This window comes from Kogia breviceps, chromosome 10, assembly GCF_026419965.1.
Source record: "Kogia breviceps isolate mKogBre1 chromosome 10, mKogBre1 haplotype 1, whole genome shotgun sequence".
In the NCBI taxonomy this organism is placed as follows: domain Eukaryota; kingdom Metazoa; phylum Chordata; class Mammalia; order Artiodactyla; family Physeteridae; genus Kogia; species Kogia breviceps.
The window spans coordinates 73,291,354-73,318,240 of record NC_081319.1 but is presented as its reverse complement, the minus strand read 5'-3'; the positions used below and the strand labels follow the sequence as shown (position 1 = coordinate 73,318,240).

At 38.0% G+C, this 26,887-nt stretch overlaps 1 protein-coding gene across 3 annotated transcripts in view; it reads left to right on the top strand.

Annotated features, from left to right (window-relative positions):
* KIF6 (kinesin family member 6) overlaps positions 1 to 26,887 on the top strand; it is a 400,730-nt gene that overhangs the window by 175,116 nt on the left and 198,727 nt on the right. For all 3 annotated transcript variants that reach the window (XM_067006146.1, XM_067006147.1, XM_067006148.1), the window contains exons 11-12: positions 22,845 to 22,950; positions 24,031 to 24,169. In XM_067006146.1, the coding sequence (XP_066862247.1) occupies positions 22,845 to 22,950; positions 24,031 to 24,169 (245 nt within the window). The remainder of the gene's footprint in view (positions 1 to 22,844; positions 22,951 to 24,030; positions 24,170 to 26,887) is intronic.

Here is a 26,887-nt window from a genome sequence, read left to right as displayed (position 1 = left end):
AAAATTCTCAGGCAATGACATCTGCAAAATAACCCTAAACAGTCTGCCTTCCTTAGGGGTACATAGAAAAGGCTGAATCCACAGCCCACAGCAGGGGCATTAAACAAAATGAGGCACTTGGTCGGGCTTCCCTGGTGGCGCAGTGGTTGAGAATCCGCCTGCCGATGCAGGGGTCACGGGTTCGTGCCCTGGTCCGGGAGGATCCCACGTGCCGTGAAGCAACTAAGCCCGTGAGCCATGGCCGCTAGGCGCGTCCGGAGCCTGTGCTCCGCAACGGGAGAGGCCCGCATACCACAAAAAAAAAAAAAAAAAAAAAAAAAAAAAAAAAAAAAAAAAAAAAAATGAGGCACTTGGTGCCGGGATGGCAGGGTGGGGATTACAAAGATGAATGAGTGACAGGTTCTGGCTTTAGAGGGCTTCGGTCATGGAAGGGAGATGAGTACATGAATGTCTATAAGGTAAAAAGTGATACCTGACACAGGAGAAGTGCTGGAGTAATTGGAGGAGCAGAAATTACTTTTGAGGGGGAAGCTCAGGGACAACTTTTAGCAGACCCATGAATTAAGACAAGATTTACAAAAGCGAAGTTGGACAGGGAGAACATTTCAGATGCAGGAGGGATCAATATGAGCAAAGCCACAGTCTGGTCGTAAACAGACCCAGAGAAGTGATGTGACTTACAAAAGATCTCTACCAAGTTGGATTTTTTTTTTTTCCTGGAGAGAATCAGCCTTCACCAATTCTGGCTTCCTAAGGGCTCTAAACAGTTTTATAGCTCTCTGAATTTGTAGCTTTAAAATCAATTGAAAATGTAGTATATTATTAGTAGTACTGGGGAAACATTTAGATGCTGTGCGCAATGCTTACAGTACTTTTTACCCTCTCAGAAAAGAACAGTGGCATTGGGCCTCTCCTGTTTCTGTTACCAGGGAGCAGATTATTAACCAACAGCAGTTGTCAGCACCCTCTAACATGCCTAGGACCACGCGTCCCAGCAGCTGTACCCACAGGCCAGCTCCAAGCTGGAGTGCCTGCTGGCTCTCTGGCTTTCAACTCAGGGTGGCCAGGTTTAGCAAATTAAAAAATGCAGGATATCCAGTTAAGTTGAATTTCATATAAACAACAAATAAGCTTTTAGTATGTGTCTGATGCAATATTTGTAACCCTATTTCAGTTTTGTTTTGTATGATCAGGGTTCTTATTTTCACTTGCATAATTTCCATGAATGGTTTTGCCTTAAAAACAACTAATTGACAGCTGTGTTTATATCTGTTTTTAACTTGCCATTGAACACCACCTCAAAGATTTTTAAAGCTTGAGATCCAGGAGGATGTAAAGTGAATAGAGTTGGGTGTGTCTTACTGATCTTTAATTACCCAGCAGCTGAGTCACTGTAGGCCAATAGTAAATGCTCTGCTCTCTGAATCAATGTAAGAATGAAGGAGTTAGCACATTCTTGATTTTTATTCCTTGTCTTCTTAGAATCTGTCCTTATGCAGTGACAAATTTAAGTCTCAAATATAGTTCCTTTCTAATATGTCTCAGTGGGTAGAGAATTGAGAAACATCTTCTATATGGTCAGTATTTTCCAAACGGTTAATTCACACCACCTGAAGAAGAGAGGCCCAAGTAATCATGCAACGTTTAAAAAAAAAAAAAAATTATCATGATCCTGAATTCACATCTCTTGAATCCTAGGCATCCTTACCCCGGCTTTTCATGATGGCTGGCCAAGAAGCAATAACCTAAGCTTTGTGGATTAAATATCCCAGAGGGTCATTAATGGCTAATGCTCTCTCACTTATTTTATAAGAAATCAGATCTCTGAAATCATTCATGAGATATAATTCACTACAGATGAGGTTTCTCCACTTTGGTACAAAGTGTTTTTGGTCCTGACACCACATTTTGAAGATATTAAAACCAAAACTAAAAGCATGGTCTACAGCTTGTGTTAATTATCCTTGGGTAGTTTATGGAAGCATTGGAGTTCTTCAGACATAGTTATCTAATATGATTGAAAAGGCCTGTCTCCATCTCAGGCCCGTTTCTGTACTTTAATGATTATTTTATTCTCCTAAAGTTAAGTGCTTTGGGTTCTAATAGGCCAAATGAATGAATACCAAAACCAGATAACAGAAAAAGGACAAGGCATGAATGGCAGTGCCATTTATTGGACTACAGTTGACACATTGGATTCTTCTGGCCTAGACAGCTCTTTCATCAGAAGTCCAAGTACTTGATTCTAAATTAGAAAGTCTTGAGTATGAAAGTATGAACATACTGTTTCATTCTTCCCGTTATTTAATGCTTTCTCAACGTTAATGCTTTTTATGCATTAGGTTTTGTGAGCTCCAGGGAATTCTTTTAAAAGGAGGAATGAGACCCTTCATCACATCACACAGGAATATTTGTATTTCTCTCTTGCCTTCCCCCATAACCTTTTCACAGGAAAGGTTTGCATATACATGGAGCTGGGTATTTTTAAAGACTTCCTGAAACAAATGTTTGTTCTAATTACAGTTTTATATGGTTTATGCCACTTAAAGAAAACCCACAGTGTGAAAATGTGCACTTATGGAAATAATAAATTACAGCGATGTCTAACACCTGGTTCCTGATAGCTTGCTCAAAGGATAGATAAACAAATGCAGGAATAGCCACCAACCAGTATAATCAGAACCATAAAATAAGTAATTAGATCATATCAACAAACCAAACCCATCTGGAAGGAACAGAGGAACAGCTTTGGAATATAACTGTGGATTTCATTTCAAGGACCTAATAGCAAATAATGTTTGTCTCTTTCCCATAACATTATCCTCAAGGAAAGTAACTTGAAATGTTATAAGTTAAGTTTTAGAAGTTTATCTATTTTTTTAAATTTTACTTTGAGAATTGTAGGGGTTTTATAATTTTTCATTTTCAGACAATTCATGTTCATTGTGGAAAAGTGATAATGCACAGATAAAGAAAAAGAAAAAAAGGTAGAAATCAATTGTAATTCCACTACTCAAAGATAGCAAATGTTTATTATTTGGTCAAAATCCTCCAAATTTTTCAGTGAATACATATAAATATGTATTTTAATAAAAATGAGCTCATGCTCTTTGAACTGTTTTTTAACCTATGTTTTGCACTTGATTGTAATATCTTCTCACATCAATATATATGTACATCTCCAAAAGAGGTGCTGTCAGGCCCAAGAGTAAATTTGGGGGGATTTATAGAACCTTCACCCCCAAAAATGTGGATAAAAATTTCTGGGTTTTGTGTATATGTTTTTTTCTGGAAAAAAATGCATTGGGACTTTTATTGGATTTACTTTAACCTTTATTGATAATTTAGAGACATTACAGTTCTGCATCTTTTCACTCAGGGTCATAAGACTCCCAGTGTGCTCTTTTCCTCTTTGATCCCTCTCTAAATTTGTATTTTTCTTTATATAGGTCAGCATCATTGTTTTAACAATTTAATGGTCATTTCCTTTTAAATATTTACCTTATTAAGGTTTCAGTTTCCCTTATTGTGACTTTTATGCATCTTAAGGTCTCTGTCTTTACCTTGTAAACCCATCTTCAACTTAATATAGAAATTGATAATAATGTGTGATTCAATTTACATAAATTTTCTTTAGATTTAATTCTACAAGAACACGTTTCAAACAGCTATAAACTATTTTCCATATGAGATAATAAAGCAAATTATTGGTTACCAATGAATTTGGTAAATTTGCAGGATACAAAATTAATGCACAGAAATCTCATTCATTCCTATATACAAATGATGAAAAATTCGAAAGAGAATTTAAGGAAACACTCCCATTTACCATCACAACAAAAATAATAAAATACCTAGGAATAAAACCTACCTAAGGAGACGAAGGACCTGTATGCAGAAAACTATAAGACACTGATGAAATAAACTAAAGATGATACAAACAGATGGAGAGATATACCATGTTCTTGGATTGGAAGAATCAACATTGTTGATTCTTCATTGTTTCAACAATCTTGAAATCAACATTGTGAAAATGACTAAACTACCCAAAGCAATCTACAGATTCAGTGCAATCCCAATCAAACTACCAATGGCATTCTCATACAAATCTTAAAATTTGTATGGAGACAGAGAAGAACCCAGATAGCCAAAGCAGCCTTGAGGGAAAAAAACGGAGCTGGAGGAATCAGACTCCCTGACTTCAGACTATACTACAAAGCTACGGTAATCAAGACAATATGATACTGGCACAAAAACAGAAATATAGATCGATGGAACAGGATAGAAAGCCCAGAGATAAACCCACACACATATGGTCAACTAAACTATGACAAAGGAGGCAGTGGTATACAATGGAGAAAAGACAGTCTCTGCAATAAGAGATTCGGGGAAAACTGGACAGCTACATGTAAAAGAATGAAATTAGAACACTCCCTAACACCATACACAAAAATAAACTCAAAATGGATTTCAGACCTAAATATAAGACTGGACACTATCAAACTCTTAGAGGAAAACATAGGCAGAACACTCTATGACATACATCACAGCAAGACCCTTTTTGACCCACCACCTAGAGAAATGGAAATAAAAACAAAAATAAACAAATAGGACCTAATGAAACTTCAAAGCTTTTGCACAGCAAAGGAAACCATAAGCAAGATGAAAAGACAACCCTCAGAATGGGAGAAAATATTTGCTAATGAAGCAACTGACAAAGGATTAATCTCCAAAATATACAAGCAGCTCATGCAGCTCAATATCTAAAAAACAAACAACCCAATTCAAAAATGGGGAGAAGACCTAAATAGACATTTCTCTACAGAAGATATACAGATTGCCAACAAACCCATGAAAGGATGCTCAACATCACTAATCATTAGAGAAATACAAATCGAAACTACAATGAGGTATCACCTCACACCAGTCAGAATGGCCATCATCAAAAAATGTACAAACAATAAATGCTGAGAGGATGTGGAGAAAAGGGCACCCTCTTGCACTGTCGGTGGGAAAGTAAATTGATACAGCCACTGTAGGGAACAGTATGGAGATTCCTTAAAAACTAAAAATAGAACTACCATACGACTCAGCAATCCTACTACTGTGCATATACCCAGAGAATACCATAATTCAAAAAGAGTCATGTACCACAATGTTCATTGCAGCACTATTTACAATAGCCAGGACATTGAAGCAACCTACATGTCCATTGACAGATGAATGGATAAAGAAGATGTGGCACATATATACAATGGAATGTTACTCAGCCATAAAAAGAAATGAAATTGAGTTATTTGTAGTGAGTTGGATGGACCTAGAGTCTGTCATACAGAGTGAAGTAAGTCAGAAAGAGAAAAACAAATACCATATGCTAACACATATATATGGAATCTAAGAAAAAAATAGAAGAAAAGAAAAAGATCATGAGGAACCTAGGTGCAGGACTGGAATAAAGATGCAGATGTAGAGAATGGACTTCAGGACACAGGGAGGGGGAAGTGTAAGCTGGGACAAAGTGAGAGAGTGTCATGGACTTATATATACTACCAAATATAAAATAGATAGGTAGAGGGAAGCAGCCACATAGCACAGGGAGATCAGCTCAGTGCTTTGTGACCACCTAGAGGGGTTGGGTAGGGAGGGTGGGAGGGAGATGCAAGAGGAAGGAGATATGGGGATATATGTATATGTATAGCTGATTCACTTTGTTAATAAAGCAGAAACTAAAACACTATTGTAAAGCAATTATACTCCAATAAAGATGTTAGGGCTACCCTGGTGGCACAGTGGTTGAGAATCTGCTTGCTGATGCAGGGGACACAGGTTTGTGTCCCGGTCCAGGAAGATCCCACATGCCGTGGAGTGGCTGGGCCCGCGAGACATGGCTGCTGAGCCTGTGCATCTGGAGCCTGTGCTCCGCAACAGGAGAGGTCACAACAGTGAGAGTCCCGCGTACAAAAAAAAAAAAAAAAAAAAAAAAGATGTTAAAAAAAATTATTTGTTATCAAATGGGAACATACCCATAAGGAATGACTTTGTATTTTTACATAACAAAATCTTTTAAAATCTGTCTTTTAAAACTTTTACAAGTTTTCTAATTAAAAAAAATCTATCTTCTGCATATTTGTATGTAAACTGAGGCTCTTATTTAAATTTTTGCTAAAAGAACCAGCTGAGAAATGTTTATCTCTAAATGTTAATGTTTTCTACAAATATAACTTCATATAAGACAGAATTACAGAAAAAGAGTTCAGAGAAGTGGAGCAAAGGGTGGATAAAACTTTCACTACTCTTTCAAGTTAATGAACTGTCAGGGAAGACTATAGCTGGGAAACTTTAACGATGGAGATGAGATATATAGCTATGGTAGAATCCAATCCACTTCCACCTGACTCTCTTCCCCCAAATTTCCTGATTAACCTTGTTCCATAGGTGCACTCTGCTTTTATCCATCTGAAGTCTGCCTTTCTCTCCTCTCCCTTTCTCACCACCACATCATCTCCCCTCTCCCCTCCTTCCTGTCCTTGTTCCCCCACCTCCCCTGTCCCCCTCTTTCCCCTGTTCTCTCCCTCCCTCTTGCTCCTCACTGTCCCGTGTTCTCCTCCAAGGGGGTTTCCTGGTAGCTCCTCCACATGCTAATCCAATTCATCCTTTCACTCAGTCCTTACCCTAAATGTGTGTCTCTCCACTACACTGTTCTCTAAGCTTTAGCCCAGTTTAACTTCTCTTTCCTAGCTCTTTCCATCTCTGCATAATGAAACCTTTTCTACCTCATTTGTCCTGTCATTACCCCCTTTCTGAATGTGACCTTCTTTTACATTTTCCTGCCACCGGCTATCCTGCTCCCTAACTAGCTTCTCTGCCTCATTCTACCACCCCACGCTTCTCTTTCCTATAAGTCACTTTCTTATTTATGGTGAATTTATGGAGATAGGTATTCATGTTTACATTAAACACAAATAATAGAGTGTTTTCCTACAGCAAAAAAGGGATTCAAAAGATACATGTTGAGAGAGGGCAGACAACAGAAGCAAGAAGAACTACAATCCCGCAGCCTGTGGAACAAAAACCACATTCACAGAAAGACAGACAAGATGAAAAGGCAGAGGACTATGTACCAGATGAAGGAACAAGATAAAACCCCAGAAAAATAACTAAATGCAGTGGAGATAGGCAACCTTCCAGAAAAAGGATTCAGAATAATGATAGTGAAGATGATCCAGGACCTCGGAAAAAGAATGGAGGCAAAGATCGAGAAGATGCAGGAAATGTTTAAAAAAGGCCTAGAAGAATTAAAGAACAAACAAACAGAGATGAACAATACAATAATTGAAATGAAAACTACACTAGAACGAATCAGTAGCAGAATAACAGAGGCAGAAGAACAGATAACTGACCTGGAAGACAGAATGGTGGAATTCACTGCTGTGGAACAGAATAAAGAAAAAAGAATGAAAAGAAATGAAGACAGCCTAAGAGACCTCTGGGACAACACTAAACGCAACAACATTCGCATTATAGGGGTCCCAGAAGGAGAAGAGAGAGAGAAAGGACCAGAGAAAATATTTGAAGAGATTATAGTGGTAAACGTCCCTAACATGGGAAAGGAAATAGCCACCCAGGTCCAGGAAGCGCAGTGAGTCCCATACAGAATAAACCAAGTAGACACACGCCAAGACACATAGTAATCAAGCTGGCAAAAATTAAAGACAAAGAAAAGTTATTGAAAGCAGCAAGGGAAAAATGACAAATAACATACAAGGGAACTCCCATAAGATTAACAGCTGATTTCTCAGCAGAAGCTCTACAATCCAGAAGGGAGTGGCATGACGTACTTAAAGTGATGAAAGGGAGGAACCTACTACCAAGATTACTCTACCCAGCAGGGATGTCATTCAGATTCCATGGAGAAATCAAAAGCTTTACAGACAAGCAAAAGCTAAGAGAATTCAGCACCACCAAACCAGCTCTACAACAAATGCTAAAGGAACTTCTCTAAGTGGAAAACACAAGAGAAGAAAAGGACCTACAAAAACAAACCCAAAACAATTAAGAAAATGGTCATAGGAACATACATATCGATAATTACCTTAAACGTGAATGGATTAAATGCTCCAACCAAAAGGCACAGGATACAAAAACAAGACCCATGTATATGCTGTCTGCAAGAGACCCACTTCAGACCTAGGGACACATACAGAATGAAAGTGAGGGAATGGAAAAAGATATTCCATGCCAATGGAAATCAAAAGAAAGCTGGAGTAGCAATACTCATATCAGGTAAAATAGACTTTAAAATAAAGAATGTTACAAGAGACAAGGAACCACACTACATAATGATCAAGGGATCAATCCAAGAAGATATAACAATTATAAATAAATATGCAACCAACATAGGAACACATCAATACATAAGGCAACTGCTAACAGCTGCAAAAGAGGAAATCGACAGTAACACAAAAATAGTGGGGGACTTTAACACCTCACTTACACCAATGGACAGATCATCCAAAGTGAAAATGAATAAGGAAACAGAAGCTTTACATGACACAATAGACCCGCTAGATTTAATTGATATTTAAAGGACATTACATCCAAAAACAGCAGATTACACTTTCTTCTCAAGTGTGCATGGAACATTCTCCAGCATAGATCACATCTTGGGTCACAAATCAAGCCTCAGTAAATTTAAGGGAATTGAAATCATATCAAGCATCTTTTCTGGCCACAACACTATGAGATTAGAAATGAATTACAAGGAAAAAATGTAAAAAATCACAAACACATGGAGGCTAAACACTACATTACTAAATAACCAAGAGATTGCTGAAGAAATCAAAGAGGAAATAAAAAAATATCTAGAGACAAATGACAATGAAAACACGATGATCCAAAACCTATGGGATGCAGCAAAAGCAGTTCTAACAGGGAAGTTTATAGCTATAGAAGGCTACCTCAAGAAACAAGAAAAATCTCAAATAAACAATCTAACATTACACCTAAAGGAACTAGAGAAAGAAGAACAAACAAAACCCAAAGTTAGCAGAGGGAAAGAAATCATAAAGATCAGAGCAGAAATAAATGAAATAGAAACAAAGAAAATAGCAAAGATCAATAAAACTAAAAGCTGGTTTCTTGAGATAAACAAAATTGATAAACCATCAGCCAGACTCATCAAGAAAAACATGGAGAGGACTCAAATCAATAAAATTAGAAATGAAAAAGGAGAAGTTACAAGAGACACCTCAGAAATACAAAGCATCCTGAGACTACTACAAGCAGCTCTATGCCAATAAAATGGACAACCTAGAAGAAATGGACAAATTCTTAGAAAGGTATAACCTTCCAAGACTGAACCAGGAAGAAACAGAAAGTAATGAAATGGAAACTAATTAAAAATCTTCCAACGAAGAAAAGTCCAGGACCAGATGGCTTCACAGGTGAATTCTCTGAAACATTTAGAGAAGAGCTAACACCCATCCTTCTCAAACTCTCCCAAAAACTTGCGGAGGAAGGAACATTCCCAAACTCATTCTATGAGGCCACCATCACCCTGATACCAAAACCAGACAAAGATACTCCAAAAAAAGAAAATTACAGACCAATATCACTGATGAATATAGATGCAAAAATCCTCAACAAAATACTACCAAACAGAATCCAACAACACATTAAAAGGATCGTACACCATGATCAAGTGGGATTTATCCAAGGGATGCAAGGATTCTTCAATGTAGGAAAATAAATCAATGTGATACACCATATTAACAAATTGAAGAATAAAAAACATATGATCATCTCAATAGATGCAGAAAAAGCTTTTGACAAAATTCAACTCCCATTTATGATAAAAACTCTCTAGAAAGTGGGCAATAGAGGGAACCTACCTCAACATAATAAAGGCCATATATGACAAAACCACAGCAAATATCATTCTCAATGGTGAAAAACTGAAAGTGTTTCCTCTAAGATAAGGAAAAAGACAAGGATGTCCACTCTCACCACTATTCTTCAACATAGTTTTGGAAGTCCTAGCCATGGCAGTCAGAGAAGAAAAAGAAATAAATGAACACAAATGGAAAAGAAGAAGTAAAACTGTCACTGTTTGCAGATGACATGATACTATACATAGAGAATCCTAAAAATGCCACCAGAAAACTACTAGAGCTAATCAATGAATTTGATAAAGTAGCAGGATACAAAATTAATGCACAGAAATCTCTTGCATTCCTATACACTAATGATGAAAAATCTGAAAGAGAAATTAAGGAAACACTCCCATTTACCATTGCAACAAAAAGAATAAAATACCTAGGAATAAACCTACCTAGGGAGATGAAAAGCTGTATGCAGAAAACTATAAGACACTGATGAAAGAAATTAAAGGTGATACCAACAGATGGACAGATATACCATGTTCTTGGATTGGAAGAATCAATATTGTGAAAATGACTATACTACCCAAAGCAATCTACAGATTCAGTGTCATCCATATCAAATTACCAATGGCATTTTTAACAAAACTAGAACAAAAAATCTTAAAATTTGTATGGAGACACAAAAGACCCCAAAGCCAAAGCAAACTTGAGGGGAAAAAATGGAGCTGTAGGAATCAGACTCCCTGACTTCAGACTATACTACAAAGCTACAGTAATCAAGACAATATGGTACTGTCACAAAACAGAAACATCGATCAATGGAACAAGATAGAAAGCCCAGAAATAAACCCATGCACCTATGGTCAACTATCTATGACAAAGAAGGCAAGGGTATACAATGGAGAAAAGACAGTCTCTTCAATAAGTGGTGCTGGGAAAACTGGACAGCTACATGTAAAAAAATGAAATTAGAACTTTCCCTAACACCATACACAAAAATAAACTCAAAATGAATTCCAGACCTAAAAGTAAGACCGGACACTATAAAACTCTTAGAGGGGAATATAGGAAGAACACTCTTCCTATATGTGTGTTACTAAGAGAATATGTGTTACTAAGAGAAATCTTGACAGTAAACTCTGCATAAATTACGGCAAGATCTTTTTCAATCCACCTCCTAGTGTAATGGAAATAAAAACAAAAGTAAACAAATGGAACCTAATGAAACTTCAAAGCTTTTGCACAGCAAAGGAAACCATAAGCAAGATGAAAAGGCAACCCTCAGAATGGCAGAAAATATTTGCAAACAAGTCAACAAAAGATTAATCTCCAAAATATATAAACAGCTCATGCAGCTCAATATTAAAGAAAAAAACAACCCAATCCAAAAATGGGCAGAAGACCTAAATAGACATTTCTCCAAAGAAGACATACAGATGGCCAAGAAGCACATGAAAAGCTGCTCAACATCAATAATTATTAGAGAAATGCAAATCCAAAACTACAATGGTGTATCACCTCACACCAGTTAGAATGGGCATCATCAGAAAATCTACATACAACAAATGCTGGAGAGGGTGTGGAGAAAAGGGAACCCTCTTGCACTGTTGGTGGGAATGTAAATTGATACAGCCACTATGGAGAACAGTATGGAGGTTCCTTAAAGAACTAAAAATAGAATTACCATATGACCCAGCAATCCCACCACTGGGCATGTACCCAGAGAAAACCATAACTCAAAAAGACTCATGCACCCCAATGTTCATTGCAGCACTATTTACGATAGCCAGGTCATGGAATCAACCTAAATGCCCATCGAGAAACGAATGGATAAGGAAGATGTGGTACATACATACAATGGAATATCCCTCAGGCATAAAAAGGAACGAAATTGGGTCATTTGTTGAGACGTAGATGGATCGAGAGACTGCCATACAGAGTGAAGTAAGTTAGAAAGAGAAAAACAAATATTGTATATTAATGTATGTATGTGGAACCTAGAAAAATGGTACAGATGAACCGGTTTGCAGGGCAGATGCTGAGACACAGATGTAGAGAACAAATGTATGGACACCAAGTGGGGAAAGCTGTGGATGGGTGGGGATGGTGGTGTGATGAATTGGACGATTGGGATTGACATGTATACCCTGATGTATATAAAATGGATGACTAATTAGAACCTGTTGTTTAGAAAAATAAATAAAATAAAATTTAAAAATTAAAAGAAAGATACATGCAGAATTTAAAGCAGCAGTTATTAATAGCTAAGGATTGATTATATTATTTTAATCTCTTATTTACATTTCTTCTAAACCACTGAATCTTTCTATGTCTACTGAAGTTAAAACGTTTGGTCATATCAAGATATATATATATATATATATATATATATATATATGCCTTTAATAAATTGGATACATGAAAATATGAATTGACAAAATCAATTTTTATAACTTTCAAAAGCCTTCATCATTGCATTTTTAAAAAGTTTTTTTAGTGTCTTTAAAGTTATTTTATTTTACTTAAAAATTATTTTAAAATAGTGTTTTTAAATTCCATAAACTGAAGTACATGACCAGAAATGTATTTTCCTATAAATAGGCTATATCTTCACTGTTAAAGAAGCAAACCAGCCTGGGTTTTGATTTGGATGTTTGCTATTTCAAAACACTGAAAGTATCAAGCAGTTGTGCAGCTCTGCCTTTGAGGTGCCATATAACTGCTTGGTGGAGGTAAAGGGAATATGTGATACTAAGAGAAATCTTGACAGTAAACTCTGCATAGGAATTTCCTCTGTATCACCCAAACCAGGAACTTTCTGGCCCCTACTGCTATTAAAAAGAGCTCATTCCAACAAAGTGGCTGACAGTGAACTCAGTTCCTTGAACATGAAGGTCCATGTCTTTCACTTACTAGTTAGGGCTTGGGGATCATATAAATGTATATAATACTTGTCATAGACCAGAGAATTCTAAAAGAAAAAAAAAATCTTGAAGTAACTACCTTTAAGCCAATTGGGAATAGTTCTTTCAGCAGAATCTAACAAAAAACAAACGTGAAACTAATGAGCCCGGAAAATATTTGTATAGTTTCCTTTGGTTGTAGTCCTGTTGGCACAATCTCAGCCTTCAGTTTTTCATGTCCTGTGGATTGTAGTTGACCATAAATTGTGAATTTATTGTTCTTATCTGAACTTTCCTTTTATAAATTATATGCTTTTCCAACACTGTGTGTTTTAAAGGGCCATACCCCATAAAAGAAGCTTGTCATGTTAGCAAAGTCAAAATAAGGCTTTCCTTCACCCCCCACCATTGGGTCTCAAGAGCCCCCATTGTTGCATCTTGTTAAACATTATTTTCTTTGAAATGCAAGACACAACGTTTATTTGATGATCTTATTGCCGTTGTTGTTTGCATCTTTACTTACTTTTTAAAAGTCTGTAGGGAAGTTCTGAATTGAAAACACAAATTTAGTATATTAGGGATTATGGCATATGGAGGACATTTTTCTGACTTGATTGAGAGGCTTTGTGATATGTGTGGAAAGAGTGAGGGTTCCTGATTCAAAAGACCAGTTTTTAAATCCCAGTGTTTCAGTTTCCTGACTTGTAACAGTATGCAAGTTACTTAATTTCTATGAGTGCTCCTCTCCTCATCTGTGAAAGAGGGAAAATAATTTTTAGGTTTATGGTACAGATAAATAACAGAATAAATGTGAGAGTGCCTGACGTGTAATGGATGTTCAATAAAAGTAATAATAAAATAACTACGGGAAGGCAGTTATAAAGAGAACCAGACTATAATATTCTGTTTAATTCTTTTCCCACTTAAATAAGAAAACACGTAAGGTCACTAGCATAGTAGCCAGTACATAGTTGACCACCAAGGGATGTTGTTCCTCGTTAATTTAATGTTTCAAGTTACTTCTTTGCTTGGTTTCCAGGGCCAAAAAATGTGTACATATTCGTGACTCAAAGTTCAACAACAAGTTGCCTTGTTGTAATGCTTCTTAAACATTAGTGCACACACAAATAACCCGGAATGTTGTTTAAGTGCAGATTCAGCAGGTCTAGGATGGAGCCTGCAATTCTACATTTCTGCAAGGCTCCCAGGTGATGCATCTGAGGTTGGCCTATTATTTTTCACACTAAGAATAGCAAGGCATTAATGGGCCAGACAATAAATACCCTTTCTTCTTTCCTTGTATTACATTATTTCATAGCACTTAAAGAGTTTAGAGATGATATTATTTGGCACATTTTACAGATGAGAAATTTGTGACCCACAGAGGCTGATGAATTAGTTGACAGTTAAGATCATTCAACCTAATTGTTCAGCCACCTTCTTTACCTACAGTGATCAATATTTTTAATTGTGTAACTATTCTCTCATTCTTCCTACTTAGTTATATTCCTAGAAGTTAAGAGTTATCATGTTTCTTTCTATCTTTATCATTGTTTTCCAGCTTTTTAAAAAAGATCTTTGCTTATGTTGATATGTAACTCTAGTTTGTCAGCAACCCCATTGCTTAACCCTGTCGGAGACAGCCTATCCTTGCTGGTGCCATGCTTAGTGGCAAAGTGACTGGTAGAGGTCGGGCAGATTTTGATACTTGTTGGTATAATTAGTACCAGTTAAGTTTTTCAATAAGCACTCCTTTCTAGCCCTTTAGAATGAACTGCCTATTCCTCTCTCAGAACCAGTGAGAAGCCAGATGAACCATCAGTGCAGGGATACCAGACATTTCCATGATTCTACCACCAAACAGCCCTGACCCACCAAGTGGGGTATCTTTTATCCACCTCACTCTTTCCAGCTCAATATCAGAGGACAAGGTCCTGGTGTTTTGCACTTCCTAACACTGTTTTCATATATTCCCTGGAATACTGTGTTGTAGGACACTTCTGCTACCCTCGTCCCCCAGTTACTCCTTGGGGCTCACCTCCCATAGCTGTCCCAGGGGTTTAGAACCAGCCAGGGTTTCCATACCTCAGTTTAGGCATACTCCTCTTACTAATGCCCATTCCTCTTTTCTCCCAGCTTTCCCACAACCAGTGACATAGAGATATGGTTTCTAGCCCATTTTGAGATGCTAATGCTGACAGGAACGTGTTAATAATTTTTTAAAAAAAAAACAAAGATTATTTTAGAATAGTGAGAACGTCATAATCATGCTTAGTGTATAAACAATGAACTTCATTTAATAAACAGTTGAATGTAACATAGTCATAAAAATATTGCAGAAGAGCAAGTTTAGCTTGGATCACTAGTCTCTATTCTCACAAGGAGATAATAAACGTTCTTGAGCCAAAGGCAACTGGGCAAAAGTCTCAGGATTTTGCTTCCTTCCTTCTTTCCTTCCTTCCTTTCTTGTCTCTTGTCTTCTGTCTTTTTGGGTATGTTGCAGGGTACTTGAAGAATCCTTGTAAAGTGATTCATTATTAACCTATCATAATATATCATGAATATTTTAATGTCAGTAAGTATACCTCTTCACCACCATTTTAAACAGTTGCTTAACTATGTACATAACTAGGCCATAATTTATTTAATTTCCTAATGTGGGACATTCTGATTCTTTTCCTACTTCTTTTGCTGTTATAAATCATGCTGGTCAGTGGCCTTATTAGGATCCAAGCAACTGCTACTCAGTTATTTCCCTCTTGTCTATTCAACTATTTACCTCCTCAAAGGATTCTAGAAGGTATGGCATTCCCTTTTAGAAATGCATTGCCCAGCATGATGTTCAGATAAATTTAGTAACTTTGCTACAGTATGGTAAGCATAGTGCTTAAACCTTGGACTCTGAAGTCAGCCTCCCCAAGTTTGAATCCCAGCTCTGCTGTTTGCTAGCTGTATGACCTTGGGCAAGATATATAACCTCTCTGTACTTCAGTTCCTTCGCCTATGATATAAGGACAATAATAGTACTTAGCTCATCTAGTTGTTGTGCAAATTAAGGAAATGATGTATTAAGGGGTACAGACTAGTAGCTAGCATTTAGTGCTTGCCCAAGTAATATTAGCTATTGTTAACAACAATTAACCTGCTTTCCCTTTTTATTCACACTACTAAACCTAAATTTCCACAAAAATATGGCTACAGACGAAATTTCATTTCTTTGGCAAGAAATATTGGGAGCAAAAAGGGAGGAGTACAGTGGTCTTGAGGGGGGAAGGCACATGTTAGGAATTATGGTCAATTCTTATGGTGTGGTCAGGTATCAAAATTTATAGTTCAGTGGAATTGCTAAGCTAGGCTACAGGCTGTCAGAGCTAGCTCATCAGCAGTCAGTTTAGTGGAAATAGGTATAGTCACCAAACACCTACCAACCAAGTTATGTGTTCAGACACATGTAAATTATCTACCATCTTTCTTGTCCATATGAACTAGAACTGAATGGCATACGCTTATTTTTACTTCTTCAGTAGGATTCTTTTACTTCTTTTCTCCTGGCAAAACTAGAGAATAAGTAAAGTTTCTTGTTTACTTGGGCTTCTCATAAAGAACAGACTTTATCATACTCACCTGACCTCCTTGGAGACCCTTTTCTGCAAACAGTTCTTCACTGGCCAGCAGGGTTCTGGCAGCTGGGAGACCCCTAAGTGGGAGCAGTGACTAGGTATGAACTTGAGAACTATTTGGGGAGATAGGAAAATGCAGGGAATTTAGGGTCAATTGTTCGCTCTTAACTATGAGAGGAGTACACTGGAAACATCTGAATTAGGCATTTTTCTGTACTTTAATTATTAGACCAACTCCTTGGTTGATAAGAAAATTAATTCAACAATAAATCATTTAATGTATGAAAGAAAGACCAGGCATTTTTCTCTTATCTAAAGAGTCTCTGTTGTCTCAAGCACTGAGAAAAAAATTGCATGTCAAAAGACCTGATTTTCATTCTTAGTTTTATATCAGACTAGTCGAGTCTCAGAATGGGTAAAGCAATCCAGTTCTTTCATTTAGGCAGAACTTCTTCACCATTTCTTTGGATTACGTCCCTGGTCCTCCTTGTATCCAGTACTATTATTGTGCAGGACAAGAGTCTTGATGGAACAGCCAAAGTCCAGTGAGATTGAGTGATCTGTGAGTGGTCACTCAGCTAATCAGCAGACCTGTGTCTTACAGTGCTTTCTTGTGAACTAGGAGTCTACTTCAGCCCTGCTTCATGGGACGTTTCCTAAAATATTTACTTTATGATCAAACTATACAGGAGAAATTGTTTTCTAAAGAAAAAGCAAGATGGAAGAATTGCTTAACCATTGCTTCTAACCTAGTATTGGCTATTTGAAATGTTAGGGACACTGGAAACCAAAAAATGCTTTTACTTCAGAGAATGGGTATATCCTAGAACTAATGGTAATTTTCAAAGTTCTGGAATTTTTGCTAAGTATTCAGGGAAATACAAATAGATACACATTACTATTTTTTGAAGCTTCCTTAATTGGCAACTATACATCCAGGCTTCCTCATGGGTGACAGAGGAAAGTAGCAACTATGAATATGTTGCCTCAATGTCCATCATGAGAGGCTCAGGACACCCATACTGTGGAATATTATATAGACATTAAAAATAAAATAGTTCTGGGACTTCCCTGGTGGTCCAGTGGTAGAGAACACACCTCCTTCCAAGGCAGGGGATGCCAGTTCGATCCCTGGTTGGGGAACTAAGATCCCACATGCTGCAGGGCAGCTAAGTCCGTGTGCCACAGCTATTGAGCTCGTGCGCCTCAATGAGAGAGCCCGCGTGCCACAAACTACAGAGCCCACGTGCTCTGGAGCCCTAGCGCCACAACCAGAGAGAGAACACCTGCAAACCACAACTAGAGAGAAGCCCAAGCGCCACAACAAAGAAACCATGCACTGTAACAAAACGATCCTGCTTGCTGCAGTGAAGATCCCATGTGCCACAACTAAGACCCAATGCAGCCAAGAAATAAGGAAAATAAATTAATTAAATAAATAAATATATATATATATTTTAAATTGAAATATTTCTATTATATATGTACTGGTGTGGAATATTATTTGTGGTAAATTGTTTAGAAAAATAATGATACAGAACTCTATTCAAAGTGTGATCTCATTTTTGTATAAACAAATAAAATCTACAAATGTACATAAGAATATAAGTATATTATATTAGAGTTAGAGGAACATATTTCAACTGTTACCAGTGGATTATCCAAGGTATTGAGAATAAAGATGAAAATGGAGGCAGGGAGGGGAGTGTTTACTTTTTAATTTATTCACATCTGTGTTGTTTGGAATTATTTTCATAAACATCTATTTTTATAATACTTTACATTTTTTAAAAAATGTTTTAAAAAAACATTTAAAATTTTTGTATCAGAAACTAATCTCTCTGTGTGTCTGATGGTTTGAAGCCCTATTTTAGAAGGAAACATTGCAAATAAGTGTCCCTTCACTTGAAAAAACTCCTTAAAAATTACAATACAAAAAAAAAAAATTACAATACAAATTGTCTCATACTTGGAAGCATCAGCTGTCATGTATCACAGATTGTAGAAAGAAATAAGAATTAAATCTAAAGCTGTTATCTGAAGGAAATCATTACATCTTATTTGAGTGGGCTGATAGTAATAGTGAAAAGAAAATGTGTACCATTTAAACTGATGCTGAAGGTGTGCAGATATTTTCAAAACAATGTGAGGAAGATAGACTTCTGCTGTATGATGATAGTTAGCATAATAGATACTGATTGCCATTCTTACACGTTCCTTATCAAGAGTTTTATCCCAACATAGAGGGAATCATTTCCATTGATTCTATATTGAGTCTCTAGATACAGGGTGGGGGAGAGGGAACACATGGAAGAATAAGAGTTAAGAATTGCCCCATAGGGAAAAAAAAAAAAAAGAATTGAGCCATGATATTGACCTGCGTGAGCTGCGTGTATATTTTGGAGATTAATCCTTTGTCAGTTGCTTCATTTGCAAATATTTTCTCCCATTCTGAGGGTTGTCTTTTCATCTTGCTTATGGTTTCCTTTGCTGTGCAAAAGCTTTGAAGTTTCATTAGGTTCCATTTGTTTATTTTTGCTTTTATTTCCATTACTCTAGGAGGTGGATCAAAAAGGATCTTGCTGTGATGTATGTCATAGAGTGTTCTGCCCATGTTTTCCTCTAAGAGTTTTATAGTGTCTGGCCTTACATTTAGGTCTTTAATCCATTTTGAGTTTATTTTTGTGTATGGTGTTAGAGAGTGTTCTAATTTCATTATTTTACATGTAGCTGTCCAGTTTCCCAGCACCACTTATAGAAGAGGCTGTCTTTTCTCCATCATATATTCTTGCCTCCATTGTCAAAGATAAGGTGACCATATGTGTGTGGGTTTATCTCTGGGCTTTCTATCCTGTTCCATTGATCTATATTTCTATTTTTGTGCCAGTACCATACTGTCTTGATTACCATAGCTTTGTAGTATAGTCTGAAGTCCAGGAGCCTGATTCCTCCAGCTCCGTTTTTCTTCCTCAAGATTGCTTTGGCTATTCACGGTCTTTTCTGTTTCCATACCAATCCAAAAATGGGCGGAAGACCTAAATAGACATTTCTCCAAAGAAGATATACAGATTGCCAGCAAACATATGAAAGGAAGCTCAACATCACTAATCTGCGAAATGCAAATCAAAACCACAATGAGGTATCACCTCACACCCGTCAGAATGGCCATTATCAAAAATCTACAAACAATAAATGCTGGGGAGGGTGTGGAGAAAAGGGAACCCTCTTGCACTGCTGGTGGGAATGTAAATTGATACAGCCACTATAGAGAACAGTATGGAGGTTCCTTAAAAACTAAAAATAGAACTACTGTACAACTCAACAATACCGCTACTGGGCATATACCCTGAGAAAAGCATAATTCAAAAACAGTCATGTACCACAATGTTCATTGCAGCACTATTTACAATAGCCAGGTCATGGAAGCAACCTAAATGCCCATCAACAAATGAATGGATAAAGAAGATGTGGGACATATATACAATGGAATATTACTCAGCCATAAAAAGGAATGAAATTGGGTCATTTGTAGAGACGTGGATTGACCTAGAGACTGTCATACAGAGTGAAGTAAGTTAGAAAGAGAAAAACAAATATTATGTATTAATGCATATTTGTGGAATCTAGAAAAATGGTACAGATGAACTGGTTTGCAAAGCAGAAATAGAGACACAGATGTAGAGAACAAACGTATGGACACCAAGTGGGGGAAGTGGGGGTGGGGGTGGGATGAATTGGGAGATTGAGATTGACATATATGCACTAATATGTATAAAATCGATAACTAATAAGAACCTGCTGTATGTAAAAAAAAAAAAAAGGGAGAGAGAGACATGTACCACAATGTTCATTGCAGCACTGTTTACAATAGCCAGGACATGGAAGCAACCTAAGTGTCCATCAACAGATGAATGGATAAAGAAGATGTGGCACATATATACACTGGAATATTAGCCATAAAAAGAAATGAAATTGAATTATTTGTAGTGAGGTGAATGGACCTAGAGTCTGTCATACAGAGTGAAGTAAGTCAGAAAGAGAAAAACAAATACCGTATGCTAACACATATATATGGAATCTAAAAAGAAGTGGTTCTGAAGAACCTAGGGGCAGGACAGGAATAAAGACACATATGTAGAGAATGGACTTCAGGACATGGGGAGGGGGAAGGGTAAGCTGCAACGAACTGAGAGAGTAGCATTGACATATATACACTACCAAATGTAAAATAGATAGCTAATGGGAAGCAGCTGCATAGCACAGAGAGATTAGCTCAGTGCTTTGTGACCACCTAGAGGGGTGGGATAGGGAGGGTGGGAAGGAGACACAAGAGGGAGGGATATGGGGATAATGTATGCATATAGCTGATTCACTTTGTTATACAGCAGAAACTAACACAACATTGTAAAGCAATTATACTCCAATAAAGATGTTAAAAAATTTAAAAAAAAAAAAACTGAATACCCAGCCATCAAAATGCCTCACCTCCTTCGAAACAAGCACACAAGTGATAACAAAGTTTTGGGGAATTAGATTTTTTTACCTTTTCTCCATTCTTTAGGGTTATTGGAAAAGAAATATATATTATTTAATCTAAATTATTTAAAATATCTTTCCTCCTAGATAACTTGATAAAAATAGCCTGAATAAACATATTAGCACATATATATGTACTCACAAAAAGACAAATACTTTATGATACCACTTATATGTGAAATCTAAAAAATACAACCAACCAGTGAATATAACAAAAAAGGAGCAGATTCACAGATACAGAGAACTAACTAGTGGTTACCAGTGGGGAAAGGGAAGGGGGGATGGGAAACATAGGGCTAGGGGATTAAGAGGTACAAACTATTCTGTATAAAATAAGCTACAAGGATATATTGTACAACACAGGGAATATAGCCAATATTTTATAATAACTATAAATGGAGCATAACCTTTAAAAATTGTGAATCGCTATATTGTACACCTGTAACATACAATATTGTACATCAACTGTACTTTAATAAAACATCAAAAAAAAAGAATTGCCCCATTGTGCTTATAAACTAATAGAGGAGCCAAGGTGCTGTGCAGACCGTAGAATGCCATGTAGACAGTATAAGCACACATGATGCCACAAACTAAACCAGGACTTCATGAAGGAGTGGATGTTCCCTCCAAAGGCAGGTGTTTGTTTTCTATTTTTCTTTGTTTTAAAATAGGAAAAACATGAAAATCATTGTAAGCAGAGGGAAAAGAGTCAGCATGGAGAGGTGATAAGGAGGGAATTAATCAGGTAACCCTGATAGAGCCTAAAGAGAGCCTACGGGAGAGCTTGGCCATGAGAAGGAGGAAGGATAGTATCCAAAATATTTAAAAGAAGGAAGAGGGCCTGAGTGGTAAGACAGAGACCCTGCGAGGTGAAGGAAAAGGAAGCCAAAGGAGCCCCCTTGAACAGCTTTGACTTTCTCAGTCTAGTGAGAAGCTGCATTACTGATGGAGAGTGAAAGAGTAGTGGCGGGCTTGGGGCTGTGGAAGGATTTGGAAGAGCCACTGTGAACACTGTATGTCAACCAGGAATGATTTAAAGGGTTTGGAGCATCACTGAGGTCCCAGCTCAGGCTGAGTAGCATGATTTTTTTTGAATTTTATTTATTTTTTTATACAGCAAGTTCTTATTAGTTATCTATTTTATACATATTAGTGTATATATGTCAATCCCAATCTCCCAATTCATCACACACCCCCTGCCTCTTTCCCCCCTTGGTGTTCATACGTTTGTTCTCTACATCTGTGTCTCTATTTCTGCCCTGCAGACTGGTTCATCTGTACCATTTTTCTAGGTTCCACATATATGCATTAATATACAATATTTGTTTTTCTCTTTCTGACTTACTTCACTCAGTATGACAGTCTCTGAGTCCATCCACATCTCTACAAATAACCCAGTTTCGTTCCTTTTTATGGCTGAGTAATATTCCATTGTATATATGTACCACATCTTCTTTATCCATTCATCTGTCAATGGGCATTTAGGTTGCTTGATGACCTGGCTATTGTAAATAGTGTGAGTAGCACGAATTTTTAATGAAACTAATTAAAAAAAAAAAACTTTTTCATTACTCTCTGTAGCAATGTTGCAGCTAGGCACAGGGGCATAGAAAGTCAACTTGGCTAGAATGCATATTTTGTAGAAATCAAATGATTCTTGTATTGAAAGCTGCATGTGAAAAGTCATTGGAAATTAGTCAAATAATTGCATCATTTCCAGATTTCACTTTGTCAATTTGTTTCTTCCCCCTTAATGTTTATAGTCAAATCAGATAACCATATTTTCATAAGGAAGTGAGAACAATATCGTGTACTTCAAATGTTAACCAATGAAGTAATGCCATTAGAATTTCTAAAGTTTTGAGGTCATAGTTAATTCTCATACATTATGTATTTTTTAGTCTGGAAAAGCGAATAACATCCTTTTTGGAAGACCAGCATCCAGAGAGTAAACTAGAGGTTGGCGCTGATATGCGTAAAATTCATCACTGTTTCCATTATTTAAAGGTAAATTTAAACATTTCCACTAGTAGAAGCCATTGTCTGCCGTGTTCAAACTGTAATAAAGCTTTCCTAGTTGACCAACTCTTGAAATGTTTAGGACCTAGCTTCCCATGTCTAGAACAGTATGATCTTTGAATCAATGCTGAGAGGATCACTGAATTTCTTCAGAGGTTGTATCTTACTTCCCAATGAGTAAGCTCAGACCATGGGCTTCTAAAGCTTTTGCCAGGAATCTCTACCTTCCACACAGAATAATTCCATGTTCAAAACCTACTTATTTTGAAGCTATATCAAAAGAATTGTGTCCTTCATTTTTCTGCAGCAGCTTCAGCCTTAGGTTTTCCTTTCATGATGACATAGTGGCAATATCGTTAATCTCTACTTCTGCTTGACTTGTAATTTGGCATACTTCATTAAGATAATAGACGTTTGTTGTGAGTCTGCTCTGGACCAGGCTTAGGGAAGGCAAAGTTAAATAAATAAGTCATGGAGAAGACAAATATGTAAAGAATAATTAGAATACATGGTAAGTGTTTTTTTTGTTTTTTTTTTTTTCTGTGGTACGCGGACCTCTCACTGCTGTGGCCTCTCCCATTGCGGAGCACAGGCTCCGGACACGCAAGCTCAGTGGCCATGGCTCATGGGCCCATCCACTTCGCGGCATGTGGGATATTCCCGGACCGGGGCACGAACCCGTGTCCCCTGCATCGGCAGGTGGACTCTCAACCACTGCGCCACCAGGGAAGGCTGATAAGTGGTTTTTTAAAAAGTGTGAATTAGTGGTATGGGGTTATGGAAAAAGGGAAAGAGTTCAAGAGGAGATAATGTTTGAGCAGGAATTCCCTGGTTTAGGGAAGCAGAGATAAGATAAGGGGGAGGGGAATGAGGAAGGAGAACAGAAAGAAGACAGGCAGGAGGAGGAGAAAGACATATTCAAGCAAAGGCAACTGCATTGCAAGTCAAAGAGTCAGAGGAGGACACACATGCCTGATTTGTGCAAGGCATTGGTAAAGGTGAAAAGAATCAAAGAAACAGACATTTGGAGTTGAGGTATGGATGCTAAGCTCTTGTTTCATCTTTCAGAAACTATTGAATGACAAGAAGATACATGGAACAAGCATAGCCACCTCTGAAATCAAAGATCAAAACAGTCAAGAACCATTAAAAGAGGAAGAATATAAAAAGCTACGAGATATTCTACAGCAGAGGGACAATGAAATCAGTATCCTTTCTGAAGTGATTAGAAAGTCTTCTTCTACTGGCTTGAAGCGGGGAACACTTAGCTGTCTTCCCCTAACCACACACCCCAGCTCCCCACCCAGATTCCAGCTCACATTGCTTCTTTCCATTTAGAAGTAAAATAGCCCTTCGGCAAACACGTGGTAGCAACTAGTAAAAACCAGAGTTGCTATAAAAGAAAAAAAATTACTTTGTTTTTAGCCAGATATAGTTACTATTATGGGAGATATTTCAGTTTATTGAAAAGCATGGGCTTTCTTACACCATGTCTCAACATTAAATTTCTTTTAGTATATTTTTTTACTACTCTGCAGTGCTCTTTCTGTTTTAGTCCTGAGCCAGTAAAGTTAGCTGGTTATCTTTAGCTAGCTGACCAGACACTGAGCTGACCACAGCCTCACCATGGCCCAGAATTTGTGGCTGCTGTGTGGGTGAAACTCAAATGATGGCTGAGAAGTGACAAATGGTATTTAGCTTATGAAGAGCAGAGATTGATTTAAATGTAACTTTTTATTTAAAAGCCAGATCTATTGCTTTGAGTTCCACTTACAAATGTGTAGATGAGTGTTGGGGGTAGAAGTCTTATGGCTCTAAGAGACAGCACATATTGGGTGCTGAAAATGGTTAGCAGCCCACGGGAGCTGCCTCTCTTACAGACCAGGTGATTACTGCTAAAAAGCCCCTATTGGGTGGTTAGACCTCAGGTCTCCCCAGCATTTCTTCACTATTGTTTCTTATTTTATCTTTCAAGCTTCTTGCAAGAGTTTTGACATTTTCATTACATTTGCAGGCTTTACACGTGCACAAGCAATAATTTTAGTCAGTTCTTTATGAGCAAATATTTTTGTTCCTTTCTTAAAAATTACTAAAAGGCATTTTAGCTTTAGCTATTGTGCAAAATTCCTAAAAATAGCCTACATGAAGGAAAATCCAGTAATAAAGAGGTAAAACCGAACCAAATATGAGGTAGGCACTCTGCCTGATTAACTTCAGTCTCTAATTTTAGTTGAGTATTAGCAGACCCTGTATGTCTGATTCAAGTGAGTTTGAGCTGCTTTATTATCTGGCCAGTAACAGTAGATTCGACTGTGCGTTACACTCCCACACAAGCCCTTGTCTCTGAGCACTGCCCACAGTGTTGTCACCCTTGCATTCCTTTTCCTCTCTCCTACCCTATCCATCTCCAGAGATGATCCCAGCCTAGACCTCAGTCCTGGCCCCAGCCCCAGTCTGAGCTCTGCTTCTTTTCCTGGCCTTGATCCTAGTTTAGGATCATCTCCCCTAAATACTCCTACCAACTCCTTAATCCTCTTCTTGGCTTATGAAGGTCTGTGTGTATGGGAGGAATGAAATGAGATATGACAGAGAGGGAACAGTCTAGGCTTGTTCATATATGTTTATTTTTGAAAAGGGAGTGAGAGAGGGACATACATCATTCTTCGCTGGTAAATCCAGGTACCGCTGTCCATGTGGGGCTGCACTGGATTCTTTACTGACTGTGAACAACTCCAGCAGGGTCCCCGCCTTCTGAGACTCATATTTGCAGTGAGGGTGTGTGGGAGGTATGGTGAAAAGAGCACTAAACTTAAAGTTCACACCCAGGTTGACGTCCTAGCTCCTCATCCGTAATCTCTGTAACCACCTGGTGAAGCTGGTTCTCGCCAGCGTCACAGTGCCAAGCAAAGTCGGTAAGCTGCCTTATGGCAAGTGCTCTGAGTGCTGTAGAGTGTTATGTCCTGGAAGATAGGACCCCATAGACAATGGGCAGGCTCAGAAGAAGGAAAAAGAGCATCTAAGATGTACTCGTCCCAAAGCTTACATTTATCAAGGGCTAATGACCAAGAAAGGCTCCTGCAATTTCATAGTATCTCACAGTCAGGTTGGAGAATATGTTCATATCCTTTTTGGTGGAACCAAGAAGGCCAGGACAGTGATAGGAGGAGTGAGAAAGATATGGCTTAGAAAAGGAGAAAAAGTGATAATACTTGAGCTCAAGGAAAGATAGTACTGCAAACAAAATGACAGTGAGCAGCATGGAATGTTCTTGGGAAAGGAGGGAAAATGGTGTCATTTCAGTGACATCATAAGTCTGAATAAAGTTCAGACATCCCTTCACAAAACACATAACAAGGTGACACTGAGTCCCCAGCACTGCACTTGGCATGAGTGAAGGCCCAAGTGAAACAGGAGTGGGAAGGGGGCCAAGACAAAGGAAAGGTGAGAGGAAGGGAGACAGCAGAGAAGCTGCATCTCTACTGCGGTCTCTATGAATGTAAATCAGATGAAGACTGTCAAAGGACTGCCAATTATACTTAGAGCAACATTCACACTCCCTCCTCCGGATTAGGTGGCCACACGTGGTCTTGCCCCTGCCCAGCCCCTGGCTTCGTGTCTTCCTCCCCCACCCTGTACGTGTTAGGCTGCGGTCACAATGGCCTTTCTGTCATTCTAACACCCGGTTTCTCGGCCTCAGCACTGCTGCCACTGGGGCTGTCCTGGGCAGTGGAGGATGCTGAGCAGCATCTCTGGCTTCTACCCTCTGGACACGAGTAGCAGCACCTACCCCCCACTCCAGAAAGACAACCCAAATATCTCTAGATGTGGCCAAGTGTCCCGTGGGTGGTGAAATAGCCTCTGCTTGGGAACCACCGCCCAGCTCATTTCTCCTTAGGGTTTCGGCACTTGCCACTTCCTCTGCTTA